We start from the raw sequence: 27,148 nt of genomic DNA, 5'->3' as shown, positions 1-27,148 counted from the left end.
CCTCTTCGTCCATCACCTCCCCCTCCTCCTCGTCCATCGCCTCCCCCACCCTTCATCCATCGCCTCCCCACCATCCTCCACAGGCAGCAGCCTTCTCAGCTCCTTTGTCCAGAATGAAGCGCTATTTATGGCTGAGATCACGGATTTCTAAAATAAACCTAACAAATCCAAAGCCTATAATTAATTTATTTGATTCATTAAAAGAAATCAGCAGTATTCTTCTTTAAAAAGCTGAATGGGCTTGGCCAAGCCGGCTGTGTCTACCAAGGAAGGCGCACAGCTAAAAATGGGGGGCTCCCGGGCACGACATGGAAAGCTTCGGAGGGAACCCAAGCCCGGGGACAGCTCCGACCCCAAACTCGGGGTCTGCAGGTGGGATGACCACTTGGCTTCTGGGGCTTCGGGGGCTTGCAGGGGCTCTGGATCTGCTGGTTCTGCCCTGAAGACAGAGTGACGGGCCCGCAGGGCAGCCAGGGAACAGCTGCTACTGCCTGCTGCAGGCAAGGCTGGACCCCGAGGGGCCCTGAGCTCACCTGTGTGAGCCAACGAGCCCCCTGGCACCCCTGAGGCACTCACAAAGCCTTCCCCGGGTGTGGAGGAGCAGGAGATGTTTAACAGTCATGCGTTCATTCTAACGTGCATCAAGGAACATGTCACTGGCATACCCATTCCTTGACATCACATCTATGAAAATGACCTAACTAAAAAAGTGAACAGGCCGGGCACAGGGGCTCACGCCTGTAATCCCAGCACTTTGGGAGGCCAAGGTAGGAGGATCACCTGAGCTCAGGAGTTCTAGACCAGCCTGGCCAACATAGTGAAACTCAGTCTCTACTAAAAATACAAAATTAGCCAGGCAGGGTGACACATGCCTGTAGTCCCAGCTACTTGGGAGGCTGAGGCAGGAGAAACGCTTGAACCCAGGATGGAGGTTGCGGTGAGCCGAGATCAAGCCACTGTACTCCAGCCTGGGCAACAAGAGTGAGACTCTGTCTCAAAAAAAAAAAAAAAAAGTGAATAGATTTTTCATGTAACAATGTTGAAATGATAAAATGACAGCAATGAAAAACAGATCAGTGGATGTCAGGATTTCGGGTTGGGGACGGTGTGACTAGGAAGGGTCCCATGAGGGAGTGTCTTGGTGACAGAGCCAACTGTATACCTGATGGTGGCGGTGGTGACAAGTATCTGTATATGCCACTGAATACCACAGAACTGTACGGAAAAAGCAGCTGTAAACACTGGAGAAAGGAAGTTACTTCCCCGGCAGCAGGCAGCACGCTCCAGCGCGGCCCCACGCCAGCTTCCCAGCTTTGAGGGCACAGTCTGGCTGTGGAAGATGCCACCACCTGGAAGCCGGAGGAAGGGCCGTGGGAACGCTCCCTGCTGTTTTTGTAAACTCCCATGAATCTAAGATTACTTCAAAATAAAGTTTTCAGATGTGAACAGATTTTAAACAATAAGAACTAAGAATACAGGTAGCATACAGAGACGGTGAAAATCATGAAAGGTGTCAGGTGAACGGCCGACCTTCGGGGAGGTTGTACCCCATCAAGGAGGCTGAGGGCAGCTGAGGTCTCGGAGCCTAGCTCAGGTTCTGCCTCTGATACGCACCTAGACAGAGGCCGGCAGGCTGCGGGCTATCTGCTTCAGTTCACAGGAGGGTGGGTCGTAGGCACTACAGAGGGAGGAGGCCAGGCTGCCTGCTGTGTCATGGTTCCACGGGACTCCCAGAAATGACGGGGGTGGGGGGCACCGAGCAGGAGCTGCACTGTCTCTGCGGTTTGGTCCCCAGGGCCTGGCGAGTCCTGTACCTGTGTGGGCCATGAGGGTGCTTCCCGAGGTCAGCCCCTTGGCCTGGCCCATCAGTACGTCCTCAGCCCTTAGTTCAGGACTTGGCACAGGGTGGGCATCCAACAGCTTTTGGTGGATTGCAATGAGCTATGGGTAAACAAATCTACGCACAGAAAGTGTGGTGCACTCTTGAGTTACAGATGAACGAGCTCACCTCTGTCCAAGGGAGACAGAACTTGGGTGGACGGGCAGCCATCTGGGTGGCTCACCAAGGAGGCCCCGAGACCCCTCACAGGGGCTGGTGGGTAAAGGAGAGTCACCACCAGCCTGCCAGGGGACCTGCATTCTCTATGCACAGAGTGGGGCCTGGAGCACAGACTCATAGGATACCTAGAGCTGAGGGTTCCCATGGGAGAGGGAACCTGGCCCTGATGAACATCCAGGCCTGTGATGACACAGTGCGTGACCACAGGTGAGGAAAGGCCGCATCACCCAGCTCCGCACCAGTGCCCAAGCCCCAGTGCCACAGACTCAATACCCGGGCCCCAAGGCCAGACTGCCCCAGCAGGGCCGGACTCCCCTTCCCTTTGAGGCTGAGTCTTGGGGTGACTGGGCCACAAGCAAGAGGGAGGAGGGGTGGGAGGAAGGCCTGAGCATTCCCCAGCTGGGGCAGTGGGGCGAAAGGCCAGGCAGGAAGCCCCGGGGCCAGAGTGCCCGTGAGTGGCCAGGGCTGTGCCTGGAGAGGTCAGTTCCATCCTTGAGACAGCCAGGACGACAGAGCTGCTTCTGCGATGGGCGGGAAGGCGGCTGGCGCTCAGAAAAGCGGCCGCAGGTGGAAGGCTGAGCACACAGAGCTGCCGTCAGCACGGCGGCGCGCGGGAGCAGCTGCCATCACGTGGCAGCACTGATACCAACCAGCCGTGCCAGCGTCAGTGGTGCTGCCATTTTCATGACTGGCAGCAATGGCAGCCTCGCTTTGGTGTTATTAGCAGCAGCGGCAGCAATAGCAGCAGTCATATTTTTTGTAGAAACAGCGTTGGTGTGAGCAGTGGCATAGTAACAGTGCTGTTAGTACTCACAGTACTAGCAGCAGCAGTATCATCATTACTACCTGCAGGGGTACGGGTATCATCCTTCACTGCAGCAGTCTGGGGTTAGCACTGGGAGCAGCAGACGCAGGGTCAGCATCAGCAACAGCGGGGACACTGGTATTCTCAGCAGGGCAGCAGCCACCGTCCTCGCATTCCCTGCAGGTTCCCCAGGGACATCCTGGCTCCGGGGACATCCCCCCGTTCTGAGGGGTGCCAGGAGCAGGAGGCCCATGGGCAGCAGTGAGGGCCAGCTCGCCCGGAGCCGCTCCCACAGTGCCCTCGCCCACCCAGGCTCACTGCACAGGAGACTCCATGCCCTCCGGTGACACAAAGTCACTCCCTTCTTGAAGTCTGAGATATTCCCCAAGGCTCCCAGCTGCCACCTCCTCCCTGAGGCTGCTTCTCTTGAAGAGGTCACCAGACAGGGCCAATGTGTGCCATTCACAAGGGACCCATCCCCAGGACCCAGATACCTCCTGCCAGGCCCCACCTCTGACACCGGGGGCCACATTTCAACATGAGATGTGGAGGGGGGGCGATGCCCCAACCCCACTGCCCTGCTTCTTCAAGGGGGCTGCAGAAAGCCTGGGCCAGGGGTTGTAGGGACACTGGCTCTGCCCAGCTCCTTCCTGCCAACTGCTCCTCACACCTCAGGTGGCGAGGTCCCGGGTGGGGGCTGAAGCGCCACAGCAGATCACCGTGTGGATGCAGCCCTGCACGGAGGCCAGCAGGGGTGCCAGCAGGGGCAGGGGCAGGACAGGGGCAGGCAGGTCTGCAGGGACTTGGGGTGGGGTGGTGCAGCCGAAGGGGCAGGTGCCTCAACCGGTAGCAGCCACCGAAGGCAAAGCTTCTGGTTTCCCAGGAACAGCAGGGCGTCCTCCCCACCACAACTCCTGTTGAAATATGGAGCCTGGCAGGAGGTGCCAGGGTCCTGGGGGCAGTTCCCTCACCAACGGCTTGGCGCAGTCCTTGTCATAACAAGCACGTCTCCATGTTCACACAGGTCTGGCTGTTGAAGAGCCTGGCACCTCCCCACACCCTCCTGCTCCTGCTCTCCGCATGTGACACGCCTGCTCCACCTTCACCTTCTGCCTGTAAGTTTCCCAGGGCCTCCCCAGAAGCCTCCTGTACATCCTGCAGGACTGTGAGCCATTGATACCTTCATAAGTTACCTTCATAACCTTCATCAAGGACCCAGCCTCACGTATTCCTTTATAGCAATGTATAGCAATGCAAGAACAGCCTCACACACACGGGGAATCTTCATTTCACTGGAAAATTTCACACTTTAAAAGCAGGTGGTACTTAAAGACTCATCAGCAGCTGGGGCTGACAGGCACAGCTACTGATGGCCTTGGGCTGTGGGTGCTGGCGGTGGTGCTGCTCTACCCAGCAGCACGGCGGCATGCCCGCATCAGCAGGCTGGGTGTGTGTGGGGTCAGGTTGGAACAAATGCCCTCGTGGCCCTGCAGATGTCCCCAGATGTACTCATACAAGCCCCGACACACAGGACAATCACTTACTTGCTTCCAGGCCTAGGGGGCTCTGGGACCTAGAATTTGCCACTCTCCAGGATGGGAGCACACATCTGCCTGGGCACTGAGCACACACTTACAGACGAGCTGGGCAATGCCCTGCCATAACTGAGGACCCTGCCAGTGCAGACCCCAGGAAGGCCGCGCTGCCACAAGCCTGGGACAGCTGCCCCAAGGACGCTTGCCTAGCTGCATCTCCACCGATGCCCAAGGCTTGCTAACTAGAATGACCGATATCAGGAAAAATAAACAGTAAAATTCTCGGCTTTTTTCTAAGCATAAGGGACAGGAGAAATGGGCATTCGCTGGTTAAAGTGCAGCTATGCCACCCGGCTCACACATCTTAGGACCGCCGACCTTTGAAGAGCGGGCGGGGTAGAGCCGAGCGAGGCCTTGCTCCTGTGGTCTTGGGAACGGTGCCCGGAGCTGGGTCTCTAGCTGGTCCCGTGTGCAGACACTGATTCGAGGATTCCGGTGGCCCATGCCACCATCCAGCTGATGTGCTTTCCCCAAATGAGCTCCATGGGTCTGACACACAAAACACCCTCCTAGCAGTGCCAAGTGCTGCGACCACGTGGGGCTCACAGACCAGGTGTGGAACTGACCCTCTCGTGCCTGCGTGTCCGTAAGCATGTGCTCAGTAAATGCTGGTCTGATGGGAGAATCTGTGAGACTTACTTTCCTTGTAACCTGCGCTGAAGGCGTGGAACGGGGCACAGCCTCCTCCACCTCAAATTCCTACCAAGGAGAACCTGAGAGTTCTGCCCGGCCCTGCCAGCCTGTCTGCACCCTTCCTTCAGCTCCTCGCCTGAGCACGGCTCCCTGGCTTCGTGGCAGCAGGTGAAGGCTCTTGTGACTCCTGGGGGGATTCCTACTGGGGCTAAGAGCTTCCAACTGCCCATGAGGAGTTGGAATAAATACAGCGGGAGCCACTTCTGGCATGAGAGAAAACAGTAACCCGTGGGCCTGCCCCAGGTGGGCGCGTTTGCACCTCAATATTTATTTCCAGACGCAGGGTGCTGTTCTGCCTGGGTTCGGGCCTGGGCCTGGGCATTGCCTGGCTGCAGGGATATACCCAGCCCCATATTGCTGACTCCTCCCCATCCTGAGGCCACCTGGAGGTGCTGGGGCCTGCAGGGCACTGCCCAGAAGCGACTGAGTCCGAACCAGGCAGGAACAGATGGCACAGTCATCAGGCAAATCAACTGTAATTGGAACAAGCAGCAGAGGCTTGCAAATGTGGATGCTGCTATTTCTAAAAATGGGGGTAAGCATCCAAAGACGCCCCCGCAGCTCCCCCGGCTCCTGGCTCCATGCCCTCCTCTGGCTCCGTGGCCTCTGTGAAGAGGGCTGATAAGCAGGTGCTGTGCTGGCAGCTGGCGTCCAAATGGGGTGGTTCAGGGAGCAAGGGGCCCGATGTATAATCACCTCAGAACCTCAGGCAGAACCCAGGGACGGTCCAGGCTCACTGGGTCACCTTAGTGTCAGAGCCATTCAAACCAGAGTGACTCTAATCTTGAACAGGGGCTGGGTAAGAGGAAGCTGAGACCTACTGGGCTGCATTCCCAGACGGTTAAGGCATTCTAAGTCACTAGATGAGAGGGGTCAGCAGAGATCACAGGTCACAGGGACTCTGCTGATGAAACAGGATGCAGTAGAGAAGCCGGCGAAATCCCACCAAAACCAAGATGGCAACAAGTGACTTCTGGTCATCCGCACAGCCCATCATATGCTCATTACAGTGCATTCGCTGCTAAAAGGCACTCCCAGCAGCGCCGTGAGAGTCTACGGATGCCACGGCCACATCAGGAAGTTACCCGATATGGTCTAAAAAGGGTAGGACCCTCAGTTCCTGGAACGGCCCGCCCTTCCCCCCCACAAAAACTCATGAACAATCTACCCCTCAAGCAGCAGATAATCAAGAAACGACCATAAAAGAGCCGACGAAGAGCCCAGGCTGCTACTGCCTGTGGAGCCGCCAGCCTTCTGCTTCTCTGCGTCTCTCACGTACTTTCTTTTGCTTTACTCTGTGGACTCACCCCGATTCTTTCCTGGGGTCTGGACCGAGACCGCTTTCCGGCAGCCTTAGGAGCAATTTGGCAACAAATTGTCTGGTGTGCCGTTCCGCCTGGGCTCGGGCCTGGGCGTCTTTATGTGGCTTCACTGGTCACCGGCTGAATACCTGCTATGTGCCATCCCTGCCTGGGGTTTGTGCATTGCTGCTGACTAGAGGGACCTCCTGGGTGAGTCAGTGTCAGGCCACTGCACCAGGGAGGGACACGGGGCCAAGAGGGCGGCAGGCCCAACCCAGGTCTCTCTGGCTGCCATCTCCCAGTCTCTCCGCCCAGGGCCCACCTGAGCCCCCGCCTGCACCCCCACTCTCCACACATGCCCCCAGCACACTCACATGCCCGGTGGTCACCCAGCCTCTGAGCAAGAGCCAGGCAGGGCTGGTTCCCCGCAGCCCGAGCAGGCCTAGCACCTGGGGCCATGGTGCTCTACCTTCAGGGGCCCCAGAAATGGTTCCATTTTAGTTTCCTTTAAAATCAGGAAAGAAGTGAAAAGGGGTAATAAATACGGCATCATGAATCCAACCTGGATAATACTCATCTTTATCCCATCCTAGATGCAAAATACAACTGCTGGTATTATTCTGTGGAGGAAGTGATGGCCCCTGAAGGCAAAGGGCCACAGACCACAGTCATCCACTGCAGGCCTGAGGCCGGACCCCTGAAGGAGGTGGACCCCGGCCTGCCTGGGAGGCAAGCACCCTGGCCACTCCCAATAGTCCCCCAGGGAGACCCAGGGAGGAAAGGGGGCTGTTCATGAAGATCAGCCAGGCTCCTCTGAGGCTGAGACGCACCGGGGCCGATGTCACCTGCAGTTCTACGCCCTCGCAGGTGCGGGACAAAAGGACACTCACCTAACCCTCTGCTCACCCGAGACAAATGCGTATCTGATTGTTTCTTCTGCCCTATTATTTACGCAAAAATGCAGGTTCACCGAGCCAGACTAAGGCGTAAGTGACTATTCCTCTGCCCGTCTCTCATGCAGACAGTCAAGGAGAAGGAGAGGGACTCCCACGAGGGTGCCCTGAAGAAACACCACAGAGCTGTCCACATGCGCACAGCGCCAGCCAGGCTTCTCACGGGGAGGGTTCTCTGACCGGGAAGCCCAGACCCCCGTCTCAGTCCAAGCACACTGTGACAAGCACGACAGCCCCCAGACTTTTCTCAAATCACCTCAGAGGGGTACCAGCTGGCTTCCTGCCCTCCCTAGGGGTGTGGCCCTGGTGGGGGGGGTACCAGGTGGCTTCCTGCCCTCCCTTGGGGCGTGGCCCTGGTGAGGGGGGATACCAGCTGGCTTCCTGCCCTCCCTCGGGGTGTGGCCCTGGTGAGGGGGGGTACCAGCTGGCTTCCTGCCCTCCCTCGGGGCCTGGCCCTGGCACCTGGAGCTGTGTGTCCTCCAGTATGTGGCTCACTGCCTCGTGCCCTGATTGCCTAATCAGCAAAACAAGGCAGCAGAGAACCTCAGGCAACGGTTTCAGGGGTTAAACAGGACTGCAGCTCTCAAGGGCCCAGGGTAAAGTGACTTCCTGCATTCCCAGGCCCTGCTACTGCCGCGCATCCAGAGGAAAACACAGCAGGGGAAGGCGGCACGGTTGGCGCTCCCTCGGTCCGGAGCTGCCAGCACTGACTTGCGATTCGTCCTCCAGTACGCTCTGCAGGCAGGACCAGGGTGCAGGACCAGGGCCGCCATCCCGTCTGTCCCCCGCTCCCGCCCAGCACCCGTGGGGAGGTCAGAGTCCTGAGCTGACAGGAAGCTATGCTGTGCAGCTGCCATCGCAGCCTTGGACTCTGGAGCCAGACTCCTGGGGTTGAATGGGATTCCGCCCATGACTCCCTGAGACCCCTGGGCAGGTCACTCAGTCACCTGCCTGCGCCTTGGCTCCCCCAGATATGGTGAAGATCAGGTGAAACGTGCGTCATCTCGTAGAGGCCGAGATGTCTCTCTGATGCCCTCCGAGGACAGTGCCCAGCAAAGTCCACCTGTCTCAGGTATTGCTGCCGCTCTCAGTATTTTCTTTTGCTTCTCTGTTTTGACACGACTTTCTCTAAGTGTCAAAGAAATTACTTAACTCCTATATCTGAAATCTGCCTGCTCTCAGGTTCTTAGGTTTACAAAAAGAGTTGTCTTGACAGGCAAATTCTTGAAAACCTCTCTTCTATGTTTAGTTAAACCCTGAGGCACATCTTTGCTAAATCCCAAAACTAGCCCAGGGTACTCCTTGGACCCCAGGACTTTACTCCATGCAGCACGACCAGGAAAAAAGACACCTCCCTGCTGCCACCAAAACCTCCTGGCCATTCATTCTTTAAAGAACAGGGCCTAGAAGTGTCCATGGCACTGGAGTTGCATATATGGGAGCCGTGAAAGGAAAATAAATCTCAGAACCTCACAATCACTAAGCCGAAGGGAAATGTCAAGCTGGGAACTGAGTTGGCAAACCTGCCCTCCATTGTATTTCTAAGTAAGATGGCTTCGAAGATGAGAAGCTACATACCCTCCTCACGATTTTCCCACAGAGAGTCCTTGTGGGTCTCAAGATCTTCACCCTAAGACAGTTCTGTAGAATTTCACCCAGGCAATGTAAATTGATCATTCATCTTCACAGGTACGGGATGAAAGGGCTCAGCTTCTAACCCTCTGCTCGCCAGAGACAAATGCGTATCTGATTGTTCCTTCTGGCCTGTGATTCATGCAAAAACGCAGATTCACTGAGCCAGGCTAAGGCATAAGTGACCGTTCCTCTGCCCTCCGCTCACATGGACATCGTGTATTCAGCAGAAGGATCATCAGAGACTCAAAAGAATGCAACCCTTTGTCTCTCATCTACCTATTGAAACCATCATTGCAAAATTATAACTGAGACAGTGAAAGAGATCTGACCCAACCAACTCCGTGGTGCTTCTAACTTCCAGACTGTCCTTGTTCATTCCTGGGTGTAGGCTGAAGGAACTTTGCGAGGAGCTTAGTGTATACTTTAGCTTTGAAACAAACAATAGACAGCCTTTTCCCAAAACAAGCCTCCTTCCCTACCTGGAATAAGACTGCCTTTGCAGCACTGACAAATTGGCCACAAGACTAGAAATTATTGTTTAAGAGCCATCCGGCTAGAGGCTGCAAGATTCTGACCCTCCCCAAATTACTCCTGGAGATTACATCGTTGTTGTAAAACCTAAGCTCAGTGCTTGAGATATCTTGCAGACCCTGCACTCCATGGATAAACTGGCTCATCTGGTCTTGCGGCCCCCACCAGGAACTGACTCAGTGCAAGAAGACAGCTTCGACTCCCCATGATTTCATCTCCCACCTGACCAATCAGCACTCCCAACTCACTGGCCCCTAGCCACCAAATTATCCTTAAAAACTCCGATCTCCAAGTTCTCAGGGAGACTGACTTAAGTAGGAATGAAACTCTGGTTCCCTGCACAGCCGGCTCTGCACGAATTACTCTTTCTCTACTGCAATACCCCTGTCTTGATAAATTGGCTGTATCTAGGCAACAGGCAAGGTGAACCCACCAGGAGGTTACACCGTGACCCAGAAGCCCCCACTTCAAGTTGTCCTGCCTTTCCGGACTGAACCAATGTACACCTTACACACATTGATGGATGGCTCATGTCTCCTTAAAATGCATAAAAGCAAGCTGTATCCAGACTGCCCTGGTTACACACCATCAAGACCCCCAAGGCTGTGTCACAGGTGCATCCTCAACCTTGGCAATGTCCTCAATTGACTGAGACCCGTATCAGACACCTTTGGTTCACCATGTGCTCAGGGATTTTATGTGACGTGTTCTGGGGTGTATCCTATCTAGGTGCTCTCTATTATGTCTGGCTGGGTATGGAAGCAGGCTGTACTGCCCAGTGGAATGTCCCGTCTACAGAAAGTCACCAGTATGCCCCATTCTCCAAGGCCACAAACACCTCAACATGAAAACCCCACTGCACACCACAGATGGTTCTTGGATGGGTAGGCAGGTGGGACTTGATATCCACGGTTTCTTGGTCAACAGCTTCAGGTCAGGATCAGGTTCCCAAGGTGCTGAGCCCTGCAAAGGCCAAGGCTTCCCAGGGGATGCCCTGCTGAAAATACTCTCTTCCCCAGGAGCTAGCCTCACAGGCTCCCTGAAGAATGCTTCTCAGACCTCAGGGGCATGAAAAACACCCGGAAGGGTGATTACAGCCGATCTTGGAGCCCCTCCCAGAATTTGGATTAGGGAGGCTGGGCCTGAGAAGTGGCATTGCTCACAAGTTCCCAGGTGCTGCCACTGCCCTGGGGCACCCACTCAGAGAACCACTTGTCCAGAAGTGAGAAAAGCCGTCCCTTCCAAGAACTCACCATCCAACTCGGAGCCCTGTCTGGGGGGCAATCCAGCCTCTCCTCCACCCCAGGGGGAATTGCAAGGGGTGGTCTGTGACAGAGAGGAGCGCAGGCAGCCTCCCTGGCCCGTGGGAAGGAGCTTGCTGTCTGCACAGCGCAGAGGCAGAACAAAGGGTGTAACGCTCAGGTGCACGGCTTGAATTCTGATGACCAGGAACCGAATTAACCGAATTCAGGGTTACCCACTAGGTTCCCTCAACAACTCTGGCCCCAGGGTAGAATCAACCCGCAATGTCTCTCCCCTGTGGTCATCTGAAGCCCCAGGACCGCTCTCCCCGCCTGAGAGTTACAGCCCTGGCAGGACGGGGACTGCCATGTGCCTGGGCCTGCGTGGCACCTCAGAGAACAACACGCTGCATTCTGATGCGCGGAGGAAGGGAGTCCCTGCTCACGGAGCTCCTGGAAGCAGCTCCTTTGGCTCCCCCAGGCTGAGCAGCCCTGACCACCCCCCACCTGCGTCAGAAGCTGCAGTTCAGGAAGCAGAGGCAGGTCAGAGCAGGCCCAGGACTCATGGCCGTGTCCACTCACAGGAAAAGCATCGCCAAGCACGCCGGGCGGGGAAGACGCTATTCTCTAGAATACCTGCATGCTGTCCAGGGTGTTCTGCGCGAAGAGCAAAGCAAGACACAGTTACAGAAAGACACCGTAAATAAAAGACAACACAATTCCCAGCACATCTGAGTTGCGCGTTGCGACCACCACCGCATTTGAGAACATGCGCCACCAGCAGCAGGGGGTGACAGGTGACAGCAGGATTGTGATGGAGTGGCCCCGCAGAGGCAGACTGAAGCCACACAGGGTCACGTCAGTGGGCTCCGGGGCAAATGAAGAAAGGAAACTACCTTTCCTGCCGGGAGATGATGCAAATTCAAGTTCGGTGGGTAACTTGGGCCAGGGAAAGGGAAGGATTTTCCAGGGAGATAAATAGCCATTTGGAGGCCTGTTTCTGTTCTCTCGGATTATATATTTTCCTATTTGCTATTCATCACACTCCTCCCTCCAGATGGTCATTAACTAATGGAGGCTTTCAAAAAATCCATGTTAATATATACGATGATAATGATGAAACCTTTTCCTTTGGGAGGAATAGACTTTAAAAGGCAACGTAAGAGATGCACACAGCCTGCTTTAAGTGGCTGCTGCCTCCCCGGAGACAAGGGACAAGGTCATTCTAAAGAGGGCAACCACATCCAATGCTGGGAAACCACGGCCTCTCTCAGGGAACGTAACCGGGAGGAGGCCACCCTGGGGCAGACCCACTCCCGTGCTACCCTCTCCTTACGGGGTGCGGAACGGCACGATCCTTGACTTCGGCAGGTGGGGGCCCCAGCTCACCATAGCCCGTCCACTGTGTGTGACAGATGCAGATAGCAGAGGCCTCAGGGGAACCCCACAGCCCTCCTGGTCTGCCTGCCTACTCACTCCCAAGGAGGCTGGCACTGGACCAGGAGCCAGGGACAGGACTGGTCACTCCCGGCACACCACTCATGCAGCTGGGACATAGCGGTTGTCCTTCCCAAGCCCCCAGTGGGTCACATCTCTGGGAGGCAGGAGAAGGCCACTCACGCCATGTTTGTGGGGACCACACCCGGGAAAGTGTCTCAGGTGGCGCTGGGGACTCTGATTGCCCAGGCCCAGCTTTCTCTGATCCTACAAATGCCTCCTCAGGATGAGCGTTGTACCTTAAAAAGATACCCCAAGGCAGCTCATCAGAGGGCAGAATGGCCTCCGGAGGGTCCCCCCACCTTTCCTCCTGGGGAAATCAATTCGCAAGTAAGGGAGTGAGCCACACTGCCTCGCTTTCCACCCAAGAGGAGCCAGCAGAGGACAGCAAACCACGTCTGAGACACACCGTTCCGAGTCTGCATGTGTGGCCAAGGGAACGCTGCTTAACCTCTCTGTGCCTCAGTTTCCCTGTAAGAACGGACATCGTCCTGGCACCTGTTGTACTAGCTGCTTGTGAGGGTGACATGCAGCATGTGCACTTAATAAACATTATGTTATTTCCAGCAGGTGAGTGCAACTCCCCCCAGCATCCCCACCCCGGGCAGAAGGCAGGGCACGCTCCTTACCTCTAGCAGCCGCACGGCACCTTCATGCTCCTTCTTAGCCTCAACCTGAGCCTTTTTTATGATGAAAAGAGAGAAAAGGGTAAATGTTCAAAGGGGAAAGAAGACAACGAGACCCATGTCTGAATCATTGGGGGTGGGGGGTCATTTATTTTTCTTCCTCTAACAGGCCCCTACATTCATTATTTTTAACTTTTGAGTTTCAGCAACACATGTGCAGGTTTGCTATACGATACATTGCATGTCCGGGGCGCCTGATGAACAGATTACTGCTTCACCCAGGTGACAAACTTAGGGCTCAGTAGGTAGGTTTTCTGTGCCCACTGTCCTCCCACCCTCCACCCCCAAGCTGGCCCTGGTGTCTGTTGTTCTTGATGTCCATGAGTTCTCATCATTTAGTTCCCACTTATAAATGAAAACACGCAGTGCTTGGTTTTCTGTTACCGCATTCATTCACTTAGGATAATGGCCTCCTGCTCCATCCAGGTTGATGCAAAAGACAGGACCTCATTCTTTTTCATGGCCGTTAGTATTTCATGGAACTTACTACATTTTCTTTATCCAGTCTATCACTGATGGGCATTTAGATTGAGTGAACAGCAGAAGCCCCTAAATTGTGAGGTTCTAAAGTGGTTCTCACTTGCTGTCCCCTTGGCTAGATGGAATGGATTTGGGTTGGGTTGGATGCTTTTTGTAAAAACTCAAAGTGATTCCTAGTCTGGCAGGGAGTGAGCGACTCCCGGGATTTGGCTGGGGCCAGAGGGTGGGCGGCCCTCATTCCATTCCAGAGAAGGGGTCACGCACGGAAGGCGGTTGAGCCTAGAGCACAGCAGCGTCCCTCCAATGCCTCCGACAGCACCTTCATCTGCCCGTATGTCCCTAACTGCTTTGGAAACAAAACCTAATCCCGCAGACTTGACCCCTGATCAGCTCCAGGTCCCCTGAGACCTCACCAGGCCCTGGAGGGGGGCCGGGGCTGGGTCCTGAGCACGAAACAGGCTCTGGCACCTGCAGCTTGAGGCAGGGACCCCCTCCCCAAAGCACCGGCAGCAAAACCATCTGGGCCCTCACAGAAGAAGGAACTTCACACAGTTCACTCCAGAAATGTCTCAGGATGCTGCTGCCTGGGCAAAGGGCAGATTCAGGCGCAGCTGAAATGGAACACTGCGGCTTCTTGTCCTCACAGCCGGAAGTCCTAGCACCATGATGACAGTAAGGGCCTGTCATGTTTGTTGCCTGACTTTGATGCCCTCCTCTCCTGGGAAGGGCCTGTGAACTGGCTGGGGTCTGTCCTCCCAGTGTGCTAAGCATGGTTCTGGACCCTCAGCAACTGGTGAACTGGGTGGCCTGGGGCCTAAGGAGGGCAGTAGGCCTCTGCCTGAGAATGCTGGGAGAGAGGGAGGACCCTTTCCACTGGACTTCAGCTTGGGAGGAGGTGAGGCTGGAGCTGCTACAGCCACTTTGCCACCAGGAGGGTCAGGGCTGGAATGGCTGGGGCCTCTGCAAGGCAACCAAGGCTAAAGCTGACCCCTAGGAGGGCAGAGAGCAGCCCAGTCCTGGCAATATGGGGAGGCCTTGGATTCTGCTGGGTCTCAGGCTGGCAGATTTGAGCCCTGGATCCAGCTATACTTGAAGCTAAATTTTCAGTGATTGGTACAAATACCATCTCCTGCTTGCGTTTTCTGTCACTTGAAACCAAGAATGTTAATGATCATCATCATCAAGTGTGAAAGCATGGAACAATTCCTGAAGTGTGGGACACCGGAGGCCAGTTTCTGGAGGTTGTAACAAGACAGAAAAGGAAAGACGAACCAGGCCCCCGCCTGCCCCACAGTCCACGCTGTGCACCCTTCACACGGGCGTCGCTCCCCAAACATTCCCCGTGGAGCAGGAAAACAGGGATTTTTAAGCAGCATTACTTTCTGACACGAGAGTGCACCTATCTTAAAACATAGAGCATAATAAAGAATCCATATGCTACACTGCAACTTACATTTAGAATTCTCAGTTTCCAGAGAAATATTTTTTCTAGCTGCCTAGAGAATAATTAGTGATGGACGATTCAACATCATAAATAAGCAAGTGAACATTATCTTAACAGCTTCAACTTCTCTTTCACAAGATTCCTCGGGCTGGAAAGAGAAGAGCTTGGCTTCCCCAGCCGAGGGGAAATCTGCCATTCCCCTGGCTAAAAATGAAAAGTTGTCTGAGATTTCTATAGAGTTCATTCATATGCATTCCATTCTCACATATTTCCAACGGGAGTTTTAAGAGCTGGGCAACTGACTAGAACACAGCAGATTAATTACACCATTCTCGAATTCAGTTCGGTCGCCGGATGCTGGAAGCTGTTCCTTTCAAAGGAAAAACCAGCAAGAGCAACAATAAATAACCAAATAGAAAAAGACACAAATAAGCAGGGAACATATAGGGATTATATAAATGACGCCACCACTGAGTCAGTTGAATCAAAGAGAGTTTTCAACTGGCAGGATTTAAAAAACAACAGCAGAATTCTCCAGCAGGCTGTTAAAACCCAGCCAAGCTGGCAGTACAGCGTGGCTTCCAGCTTCAGATGAAAACCAGTGCATTTTTGCAGGCTACTTGCAAGCTGGGCCATTTGGACGATCAGAATGGATTGTTAAAACTGGCAGCACTGAATTCTTAACAAAATCGAAGCGACAGCTTAAGCGAGGCTCATTTCGGGGCCAACAAGGGGAAAGCGTGACCTTCACAGAGAGCGCTTTCTGCAGAACGGGGACGCTGGAGGTCCCGACACCGGAGGGCGGCCCTGAGGAACAGGCCTGTTACCCAGAGGATCCGCCATCCGGGAAGGCAGCGGGCCCTGCAGCAGTGTCCGGGGAGACAGGCTCACACAAGGGAGGGCAGGCTCCCTGTGGCCAAAGCGCTGGGCATCTGGCTGGGGTGGACGGGGCACAGAGCAATAAGCCGTCCAGGCTCCCGGCGACTGTGACCGGACAACAGGCATTGGCTTGGACGGAGCAGAGCAAGGGCCTCCATGGGTGTTATGAAATATCAGCTCTGCAGAAACATCCATGAGACCCACGGAACTATGCCAAGGGCTACCAAGGGCCCTCAAATCAGGAGTCCCACAGAACTGAGGGACGGTTTCTAATACTCCAGGGACACACAGGACTGAGGCACACACCGCCTGAAATTAACACGGTGGGTCAGCGACCAACCGCCCCGGCCATCCACACGCAACTGAGGCCAAACACCCGAGGGCAGCGTGGCAACTTCAGCCACAGCATTAGCTATGCGTTGGGCAGCGAGCTCAGCTCCTCTCAGCATCACATTTCAGACTGAAAGCAGTCATCCTACAAGAGGAATTTTAGATCCAATAAAGTCAGTCAGGTCTGCAGATGAATTATACACATGGAAAAGCCCTTTAGCTCACACCACTGGATTATCATAATCGCTGCTTGTCCTAAGACAAGGACGTAACCTACACATGAAACGGAGAGTCTGAAGCATCCCAGCGCAGCCGGACTTCAGGCTGACTGTTCACCTGAGAGGAAGCCTTGGGGTTTCGGAATCGGGTCTCAAGTGTCCCAGGTTAGCCTCAGCCTCCTTATCTGTAACTCGGAGAAAGCAATGGATCCTCCGCCCGGCAGGATACAGGAGGGCTGACTGCTCATTTATTCACTCCACAGGCGTTTGTTGAGTGTTTGTGAGAATGTATCGTCAGTCATCTCATCCATGGTATTTTGACCCTACTGCCCCGACTGACGGAACCCTGCCGCATCTCTCAAGCACCTCCGTCCACCCTGGATTTTCGGGGGAGCTCCCAGGTGTCAGGTGACGTCCGAGGAGTGCGATGAGCCTCTCATGGAGTTAAAACACCAGCAGGTGGAGGTGAGCGGTGGCAAGCAGCCACATGAGTGAGCAGGCGTGTTCTGCACCAGCAGACGGGGCGACCTGCCCTGCGTCTGGGCCTCAAGTGGCGTCTGGTCTGAGGGAGACTCAATGAGAGAAATGAACTGGTCCTGCCACAACCTGGGGAGCAGGCATTGTCGACGAGGCTCCGAGAGGGGACTGGCTTTGGCACAGTCCAGGGAGAGGAGGACGCAGCTGCAGAGCAGGGCACGGGGGGAGCGTGGGGCGGGGGAGGAGCGGCAGGGGTGGCGCAGCTCGAGGAGGCCATGCCTGCACTCCGGTCCCAGCCTGGACATGCCGCAGCAGCGGGTTTGTGCCCAGTGTCACTTCCACCATCGTCGTGACCACCCACAGCCTGTTCTCACCCCGCTGCGTGTTGCTGGGACTTTGCTCACACAAGGCGCTCCGTAATCGTCTGTTGAGTGAATGGAGGCAGGGATGTGTGAATGAGCCTCCTGCTCCTGATCTCCAGGAAGCAAAGTCTCCCGGGAGAACCTGTGTTTGCCAGCAGACGGCATGGGTCCTGGCTTGGCTGCCGTTTGCTTTTTTAAACCGTGCCTCTCCCCAGCTACCAGAGCCAAGGCTGCAGTGTGAGCTCATTGTCCCTGGATTCCGGGAGGAGAACCCTGGGCAGCTGATCACTCATTCATTCATTCACCCATTGGATTATTTCTCTGATTTAACAAATGCTTTCCATGTCTAGGTCCCAATCTTGCATGTTCTTCACATGTACCCCAAAACCTAAAATGCAATTAAAAGAATGCTTTCCTTTTCACATGATCTCACATGCTTCTTCTGACTGCCACGCCGGGCAGGATGACAGGTGGGGCTGCCTGGGAGAGAGGTGCCCCTGGACAAGGTGCTAGGAGGCGGGTCCCCGATATGAGACACTGGAATACCCAGCACTTTCTGAAGCGTGGTCAGGTATAGAGGTGAGGCTGATGCCACAAAGGAATCTCCAAGTACTGCAACATGCAGCACAATCCACCTGTATTTCAGGAAAAATAAACTCCTGCCTCACATTGCATGGCAAGAAATACTACATGATAGGGCTGAGGAAGCGGAGGATCAGAGCACAAAGAGGCAGAGAGGAGGCCCCTGGATAGCAGGAGGGGAATTTCTAGGATCCAGATGAAGGAAGAGGCTGGGGCTCCAGGCAGGCATCTCCAAGGGGAAAATGGAATTAGAAGTTCCCTGGAGGACTGAGACTCTCTGAGAGGAATATGACAGCTCCAGCTAGGAACTGGGGAACAAAGGAATGATGGGTGCGCAGAGAAGCAGACGGAAAGGCAGTTAACTCCAGGGAAAGGAAGAGCCGTACGGAAACGGGAAGTGCTGCTGTGTACAGAGCTCAAGGACTTCAGCAGAAGGACAGGTTTCGGTGCAGACAGAGGGGAGCTCCACTGGGGACATGGCGTCTGAGGCCAGCCAGGCAGCGGTGTCGAGCAGAGGGTGGGTCAGATGCGTCTTCTGACTTGCAGGTCTGAACCCAGGAGCTGCCACGCAGAGGCGGTGCTGAAAGCCACTTATCTACACGAGGTCAAGACGGTGAGTGTGGACCGAGAAGTGATGTGGCTTGAGAACTAAGTCTTGGGGTCACCTGCGACGTGCAGGGGGGCTGGGGTGGAGAAGGAAACCAGGAAAGGGCAGTGTCCTTGGAGGCCATAAGCTCAAACTGGGCCCCTGGGTTAAAGAAAATAACAGAGAACTACCCACTGGCCCGTAAGCCCTCACATGGATGACATGAACAGAAGCCACTTGTGGAGTCTGGGGTCCTGTGAGAACACGTTCAAGAAAGAGCTGGGGTTGCAGAAAGAGAGAACAGAGAGCTCCTTAGAGACGGCTCCACGGTGCTCTCATCAGAATCGGCTTTGCGCCTTGGAGAGTTCAAAGACGATTGGTAACGTTTATCTTGGTAGGAGGATGAGGGCCAGTCTTCAGCTGATCCGTGCCTCATGGTGGAGGCAAGCATTCCAGCCTGTGCCTCAGGCCCAAATTCAAGCCCTGGCCCCTCCCTGGCTGCACCCAGCCACCCGGCCTTCCTCCTCTTCCCTGGATGTGCTAGGCTGGTTCCCAAGGGGGCCCCTGTGGGCGCTACTCCATAACCCCCGCTCACCCCACCCTGGGTCTCACGTGGGGGGCATCGTCTGCTCCTTGAAATGTCACCTGTCTCTGAAGTCACGGCCCCATCAATCCGCTACTTCAGCCCCCGCCTTCATTGGGGCTTACTTGCTTTTTCATTTACTCGTTCATCTACTTTCTTTAGCCTGGGAGGCCAGCACCCTGTCCCACTTGCCGCAGGGTTCCCACTTCTGGGGCAGCAGCTGAGTGGCTGCCTGGAGGGGCCGACGGCTGACATGCGGTGAACGACGGCATGAGGAAGCTGGTCACGAGTGGAGCGCGACGGCACCCACGGGGGAAACGGAACGCAAAGATCCACTCCGGAAAGCAGCCCCAGACCTCCTGCCACCCAGGAGTCGGCCTTCCTCTTCTCGTGTTTAAAAACTAAATCAAAGCCTCTAGAAATTACAAAATCGGCCCTTCCATATTTCAACCAGTTTCTCTCCGTCTGCCCCCGCCCCACTGATGAAGCATCAGTGTGTCCAAAGCAGAGACCACGGCTAGTGTAGGGGAAGAAGGGCGCCAAGGAACTGGACAGGTCACAGAAGAGACGGCCCCGGGTGACTTTCCTTGGCATCGAATGCTTGGTAAACCCAACTCCAGGCCCCGAGAGAATGTTCTGTTGAGAAGAGACATCCTGCTCCCTTCCTGGACAGTCTCTGCGTTTCTACAGACTTCTTATCTGTCTCAGACGGTCCCAGACTGGGGACGTGGCTTCTGGAGTGGTGATGAATGACGCGGGTACCATCAGCCATCACCCGGCCACGGGCAAGGTCCTTGAGGCATGGCAGGAGAAGATAAAAGAGCAATATTCCTGCCCGTGTCCCCGCAATATCCCTTGCGGATAATATCTAATGAAATATTGCTTCTCCGGGTGCCTGCCAACTTATGATGACAGGTAATGAGGGCTGTGAAGGTCCCATCAGCGCAGCCTTAATGAAATTTATCCTTAATACAATCTCGTTCTAAATGATTAGAGAAACGGCATCAGAACATATCTACCTGTTTCAATAAGCTCTGCTAATAAACTCTGGAGGAGAACCGCTGCTCCGACGATAGATTCCTATCGCCACCCAGGCTGGGTGAATGACTGTGAGTCCTTTATTTTGAGAACCAAGACATGGAGAAGCTGTCCGGTGGGCCGAGGGGCCATGGAGGGCAGAGGAATGGCCCATCCCAGCCGGCCCTGAGCAGGGAGGCTGCAGACCAGCGAGCTGCACTCCAGCCATAGGGGCAGCTGCCCTGCCGGGAGGAGGAGAGGGCAGGGCTGGGTGCAGACACTGGGCTCTGGAAGGAAATGAAATGACAACAGTTCACGGGTTCCCACCTTCCGACTTCTTCCTGGGGGAACCCCAAGCCCACGGGCTCTGGGAGCACCACCCTCCTACCCATTTGGAGAGAGAGAGCAGGACCGTGGCTGAGGACTGGAGTTGGGGTGAGGGGACCCCTCACAGCCCCCAGATGCATCACAGCTGCCAAGGGGGTAAAAACCCCAAATCCCTCAGTCCTTCCTTCCCTCCTTCCCTGGTGCCTCTCTCCTTCCTGCCCTGATTTCTTTTCCTTTCTCATTTGTCTCCCTTTTTTTCCTTTCTTACTGGGCTCACGCTATGAATATTGCTCTGCGACTCAGTGCGTTCACTTGGTGACACGTCATGCAAACAGCCTGAAGACAGCAGAATCAAACCTCCGCGCTCGCTTTCCCTAACATGAGGTGGCCCCTGGCGTGGATGAGCCACTGTGCCCACAGCCATCATCCTTAGGTGGGCATCAACTGGGTCCAGTCCCCCTCCCCACTGCTACAAAGCAGCACTACAAGAAAACAAAACTCCTTTTGAACTGGTTCCCATACTCCTCGCAGGGCACCATCCAGGATGGGTGGCAGGGTCACCCTCTACGTGCACTTTTGGTTTTACCGACTGCTGCACACTGCTTTTTCCAGAAGCTGAAACAACTTGCACCCTGCCAGCCATCTCTACGCATGTTCTTTTCCCTGCAACCTCACCAGCATCAGATGTTAGAGCTTTGCATCTGTTTTTGCGTTATAAACCATGAACACAGGTCTACTTAGGAAACACCAGAGCAGGAAAGCAGAAATGAGCCTGAATTTTTCTGTGCAAGGACAGAGCGGGAGAGGCCTGGGAGCAGAGGCTGCAGGTCGGCCGCTCCCCAACACCAGGGGACCCCGGCCCACCCCTAGACTCCCCACCTTGCACACCACGCCCAGCTGCCCGCCACTTACCTTCTGCAGAAGGTCAATTTCCTGCTGCTTGGCGCTGAGAACAGCCAGGGCCTGCTCATGCTCCAACTCCAGCTGCTGCCGCCGTTCAGCCGCCTCTCGCATATGCTGTGGGGACAAGGAGAGGCCCGGCTGAGCAGGGCAGCCTGCGCCCATGGGCGTGCACCCCAGACCCTGCACCAAGCAGGCTCCGATTCAGCCCTGTCACTCCGGAGCAGCCCCGAGTGGCCCTGCGGGGCACCCAACCTCCTCTGTGCTGACAACAAGGCTCCTCCAGAGGCGGCACTCCCGGCAGGAAGCCGTATGGAAACAAGCCCTGCACCTGCTTCTCCTCCTTGGGTTCCAAACCCAGTGAGCATTTGAGCAGAACTCTGTTCTCATGCAAAGGTGACTTCCTCTTTTTGCTTGTTTTGAAAAATTTTATCTCCATCCTCTGCCTTTTTTGCCTAGGTAGTTTGTCAACAGCAGCAAAGCCTTATTAATGCTGTCCTATGTGCCCAGAACTGGTGCAAGCTTTTGTCTGCATTTAAGTCATATCATCCCCATCATCAGCCTAGGAGGTAGGTTCAGAAGTAGCCTCCTTCTACAGAGAGGGAAACTGAGGCACAGGACAGCATTGTTGCCCGTCACACAGCTGGGAAGTGAACACCTGTTCAGAATGCAAACCCAGAGTCCACACCCTCAAGGGAGCTTCCAAGCCTCAGGCTCTGGCCCTGACTGCTGACTCCAGTGGACAAGGGCACTCAGACCCTGGAGTCCAGATTCCTTCACTTACCCCTCTGGGAAAAGGGGACCCCCGTCGGCCAGGCCCATTTTCTGGAGCAGAGTGAAGGAGCTGTGTTCCTGGCTCTGTCCCCTCCTCCTGACAATCCGTCTGTCCTGCTTGGAGGGACAGCACTCAATCCCCAGTGCCCAGGGTTCGACTCTCACCTACTCACCCTCTGAGTGTCCTTCCCTCCCCTCTGAACAGGTCTCACTGGCCCAGAGGCACCATCAGGACCCTGACAGTGAGGACAGGGCCTGCAGACCAACCATGAACCCTGGTGGTCCTTGAGGAGGAAACCCATGGGAAATGGCATTGGGTAGAAAAGGCCACAGCGTGGGCAAAGGTCACGCTGGGAACCATCGCAGAAAACACTTTCCGGGGCCCCCAGCCGCTCCTGGGCGCTTGGACAACATGCTGGAATTTCACTGTCATTACCTCTCATGTATATATGTGGTGACCTGATGGTCAACACTTTAAAATCGGAGTCTTTTAATATAAAAGTCCAGACTCCTCCCAAAATGGGAAGAGTTGGCCACGTATGCCTCCAGGAAAAGGACTGAGGAGGGGGTGGGATCTGCCCCCTCCAACGGCACATACCCACAACAGCCACTGCCCCACGGACCTGCCCCCCGCACCCCTGACAGCCGAGGGCCGCAGATGACCCAGGTCCTAAAGTGAGCAGGTGCCTTGGCACAGCGGGACAGAGGGGCACCCAACACTTTCCTCCCCTGGCTGGAGCTGGTTGGTCATTTATTTTTTATATTTTGTTTATTTTACAATTCTATTGATTTTTAGTCTTTTACTCATCTTTTTCTTTTTTTTTGAGACAGAGTCTTGCTCTGTTGCCCAGGCTAGAGTGCAGTGGCATAATCTCAGCTCAGTACAACCTCGACCTCCTGAGTTCAATCGATTCTGCTGCTTCAGTCTCCTGAGTAGCTGATGACAGGCACACGCCACCACACCTGGCTCATTTTTTGTATTTTTAGTAGAGATGGGGTTTCGCCATGTTGGTCAGGCTGGTCTGTAACTCCTGACCTCAGGTTATTCACCTACCTCGGCCTCCCAAAGTGCTGGGATTACAGATGTGAGCGCCCTGCCACGTTCTACTCACTTTTATTTAGTTTTGGACCTCAAAGGCCTGTAGCCTTCGCACATCATGAGGTCGGACGAATGTGTCCAAGAGAAGGTTAACAATGGACGTAGTTTCCTGAGGCCGCCAGACTCAGCCTAAGCAGGAAACAGAAGCCTGGCAGGGGAGGTGAGGGCATCCCTGCTGGGACTGGCAGCCAGGAGGCACCCAGGCTCAGATGGAGGTGGGTGGAGCCCCGTAGGAGGAGGCAGAGAGACTGGGGACATTCTTGCCAATTTCCCAAAGGTAGCCTTTCCTTCGGGCTGCTATAAGCTCCTCTCTTCTGGAAAATAACCTTGAAACAGAACCACTTTAACTGAGGAGGGCGAAGGTCTCCACCTTTGATTCTGCAAAGCGCTCTGGTTGATGGGATATTCTGCCTGTGTTTAAAAGGTGAAGTCTTCCTCTGGGCCCACGTCTCAGGCACGATGACCTCATGCGCTGGTTCATCTGCAGGTTTGTGTTTTGTTTTGTTTTTTTGAGACAGAGTCTTGCTCCGTCGCTAGGCTGGAGTGCAGTGGTGCGATCTCGGCTCACTGCAACCTCTGCCTCCCTGGTTCAAGCAATTCTCCTGCCTCAGCCTCCCAAGTAGCTGGGACTACAGGCGCCTGCCACCACACCCGGCTAATTTTTGTATTTTTAGTAGAGATGAGGTTTCACCATGTTGGCCAGGATGGTCTCCATCTCTTGACCTCGTGATCCGCCCACCTCGGCCTTCCAAAGTGCTGGGATCACAGGTGTGAGCCACCGCGCCCGGCCTTCATCCGCAGTTTTAAGCTGAATAGCCTCAGCCTCCCCTCTGCTGTCTCCAGAAGCTCCCAGTGAACTCGGAAGCTGTCATTACCCTGCACCCCTGCAGACAACTGGGGGTTTGGTTGTTGCCATGGGAATGTTCACGAGAACCCAGGATACTGAGAAAATGGAATTCCCCAAGACATGAACAAAACCCCATGAAACATGGGGGGCCCAGAAAGTGACCACTGCCAGTTCACGCTGGGGCCAGATGGGTCCCAGGGAGACACCGTGCCTGTATCACCCCACGTTCACTCAGCTCTGAGCCTGGGCAGGCCTGGCCCTCCTGGGAAGGAGCCCTGGGTGTTTGCTGTGAAGCCCTCCTGAGATCTGCCTGGACATACCCTCTCCTGCCCTGCCAAGCCGTCTGAGAACCACCTCCACACTGACCTCCTGCCCCGCTGGGCTGTCTGCCTGCTTGGGCCTCGCCAATTCTTTTTTTTTTTTTTAATTTATTTTATTGCATTTTAGGTTTTGGGGTGGGCCTCGCCAATTCTAAGCGTGTCTTTCCAACAGCCCCAGCTTCCCCTTCCCCCACATCAGTTCACCATGGATGCAAACCAGCCGCACAGATCACAGGGTGTTTTTATGAGGACGGGAACAAGCCACCAAGACAGACAAACCACAAACCGACGGCAGCCTGGGAGATGCCGGGGATTCTCTGAGCTCCTGAGAAGCTTTGGGAACTCTTCCTCAAACGCTGGCTGCCACCTGGGTGCGGTGCGGCTCTCCTCTGGAGTCAGGTTTTCCCGTGAGGCTCCTGGAGGTCATGAGGACAGCTGGTCTCTGCAGACCCTCATGAGGCCTCCGTGTGGGGCTTCCAGCTCCAGAGAGGACTATTTCCACTGCATTTGCTCCTTCATTGCTTCTTCTGTATATTCATTCATCGGACTGACATTTATTAAGCACCTACTAGGTACCGAGGAGCTGGGATGTGGAACAGGATGACTGTGTCTTCATGAGAGAACACCCCAAGAGTAGGGGAGCATGAAGGCAGATGGGTGAACAGGATGGTACCGGGTGGGCGGAAGCACCAACGACAACCACCGTCCTGGACTTAGAGGAGCAGCCATTTCCTGCATCCTAATACCAGCCTCAACTGACATAAGATTTCAGCCAAATTCCACAAGGGGAACTCACTCACTCAACAAATATTTACCAAGCACTTGTTTTCTGCCAGGCACCCTGCTGGGTTCTGACGGCTACAGCCACGCAAAACAAAAGCAAAACAAAACCCTGCTCTCCTGGAGCTCACATTCTGCAGGGAGGGACAGACCTCATCCAAATACACCAGTTGTGCAGGTGTGGGGTCAGCAGTCCTAAGCACTGTGGGGTCGGGTGGTCCTGAGCACCCCCGTTCCCAACACACTGGCCAGCTCCCCTGCCTGCTCTCTGCTCCTCCCCCCCAGAATGTAAGCAGGCACTTGCCCCACTGTATACTTGCCCGCATGACAGGTCACTCAGCACAGATGCCAAATTCTCAAACTGCCACCCTCATCGCCTCTCGGAGCTCAGTCCCACGCTGTCCCCAGCACTCCCTCTCCAGCCACCTGGGCCTCCTCCCAGCTCCTGGAGCTCTCCACGCTTCCATCAGGGCTGACCACGGAGGCTGGGGGAGAGGTGCTTCTGCATTTCAGGTTAGCAAAAGCCATTAAAGAGCCCGAACACCTGGGCTCTAATCCCAGCTCTGATGCTGGCTTGCTGTGTGACCTTAGAGTCATTACTTAACCTCTCTGGGCTCCATGTTCTTCTTTTGGATTAATTATTCAACACTATTCTTTTTCAATTGGTTAATGATTAATGAAATAACTAATGTTGATTAATTACTAAGTAACACCTACTTCATAGAGGGGTTCTAAATTTTACCTGTGCTAGAATAGTACCTGGTGTCTATTAACTTCTCTGTTATCTTTTCGTCCCAAGAGAAGAAAACTCTTTCCTAGCTGACGTGTGTGGCCCTGTGTGATGCCGCTTAAACGCCAGGTACAGGGTGGGAGGGAGGACCTGTGAGGAGACCAGGGCTGCAGCAACAGGGCAATGTACAGCGACGCCGCATTGGTAAAATGACGGTGGAATGCGGCCACCGCCGTTTATTAAGCGCCTGCTATATGCAGGGCACTGTGGTGCCCAGGCACTGTCTCCTTGAATGCTGAGGGTCTTCACAGCAGAGCAACGGACTCAGGGAAGCTGAGCAAGGGCTTAAAGCCACAGCTGAACATGGCCGATGAGAACTCAGAACTCACAGCCATCTGCTGCAGCCTCCACCCCACTTCTGGGCTGAGATGATTTACGTCAGCCCTTGTCATCTTGGAGGGCTACGGGCAGGGCAGAGAAGCAGCTTCCAACTCCCCGAGGCCCACCTGGCCTGGATGGCCAACTGTGCAGCTGTTTAATTCTGCTATTTTTGCTTAATTCTGGCTAATTTTGTGCTTCTGTTTATTTTGGAAGGGGATACTGCCAAAGGCAGCCTGCATCGTCTTTATGTAGCTCTGGGAAGGAAGCTGTTAGCAAGAGGACAGCACAGCTTCCCCACCAGGACTCACTAGGTAGGGTCACCAGGCACAGAAACAGCTCCAGACGTGGTCCTGTGGCCTCAGAGTCGTCAAGGACAAAGGGGTGGAGGGTGCCATGCTGGGCTCTTGCTTCAGGTGACGGGGAGACGAGGGTTGACAGATCAGATGGATGGAAACAAGAACGATGAAGAAGCCTGCAGTTCCACGGGTAACGAACCAAGTCCGGGCAAGCGACTGTCAGAAAGGCATGCGTGGGAGAAGCGCTCGGCCCGCAGAGGGCGGCCTCAGGTTCATCACAGATGCCATGGCTGGGAGGACAGGGTTTGCTGGGGCTTGTTTTGGCTTCAGCATCCATCTCTCCAAATCTCACCTTTTCCTGCAAAGCCCTCGTCTCCCTCCAGCCACTGCCCATGTATCTGCTTCCTGTCTCAACAAAACTTCTGAAAGGATCCGTTCCGCCCACTCTCCCCACGACCGCACCTCCCACGCACTCTTCCAGCCCTTCCAGTCAGCCTCCCTCCTGTCACTTGGCTGAGATCCTCCCACTGAGGCAGCTGAGGAGTCCCTGCGGCCCGAGCCCATGGCCACTCTCCTGTCCGCACTGGACCAAATCCCTCAGCAGCACCCGACACCAGGGCTGCTCGCCCTGGACACGCCCTGGACTCCACCCCCCATGGGCCACACTGACCTGGCCTCCCTCCCTGGACTCCACCCCTGTGGGCAATGCTGACCTGGCCTCCCTCCCTGGACTCCACCCC

General features: G+C 55.0%; 1 protein-coding gene across 14 annotated transcripts in view; it reads right to left on the bottom strand.

Annotated features, from left to right (window-relative positions):
• RIMBP2 (RIMS binding protein 2) overlaps positions 1-27,148 on the bottom strand; it is a 333,192-nt gene that overhangs the window by 65,539 nt on the left and 240,505 nt on the right. For 7 of the 14 annotated variants that reach the window (XM_037729912.1, XM_017504520.2, XM_017504523.2 and 4 more), the window contains exons 3-5: positions 21,194-21,298; positions 12,940-12,990; positions 11,450-11,470 (exon numbers count right to left, since the gene is read on the bottom strand). In XM_037729912.1, the coding sequence (XP_037585840.1) occupies positions 11,450-11,470; positions 12,940-12,990; positions 21,194-21,295 (174 nt within the window). In that variant the 5' untranslated portion in view covers positions 21,296-21,298. Of the gene's footprint in view, positions 1-11,320; positions 11,471-12,939; positions 12,991-21,193; positions 21,299-27,148 lie in introns of all 14 variants that reach the window. The other 7 variants (XM_017504521.2, XM_037729916.1, XM_037729918.1 and 4 more) reach the window with 2 other exon arrangements.

Source organism: Cebus imitator, unplaced genomic scaffold, assembly GCF_001604975.1.
Source record: "Cebus imitator isolate Cc_AM_T3 unplaced genomic scaffold, Cebus_imitator-1.0 Scaffold323, whole genome shotgun sequence".
NCBI lineage: Eukaryota > Metazoa > Chordata > Mammalia > Primates > Cebidae > Cebus > Cebus imitator.
The sequence above is the reverse complement of the archived record's forward strand: the minus strand, read 5'-3'. Positions and strand labels throughout refer to the sequence as shown.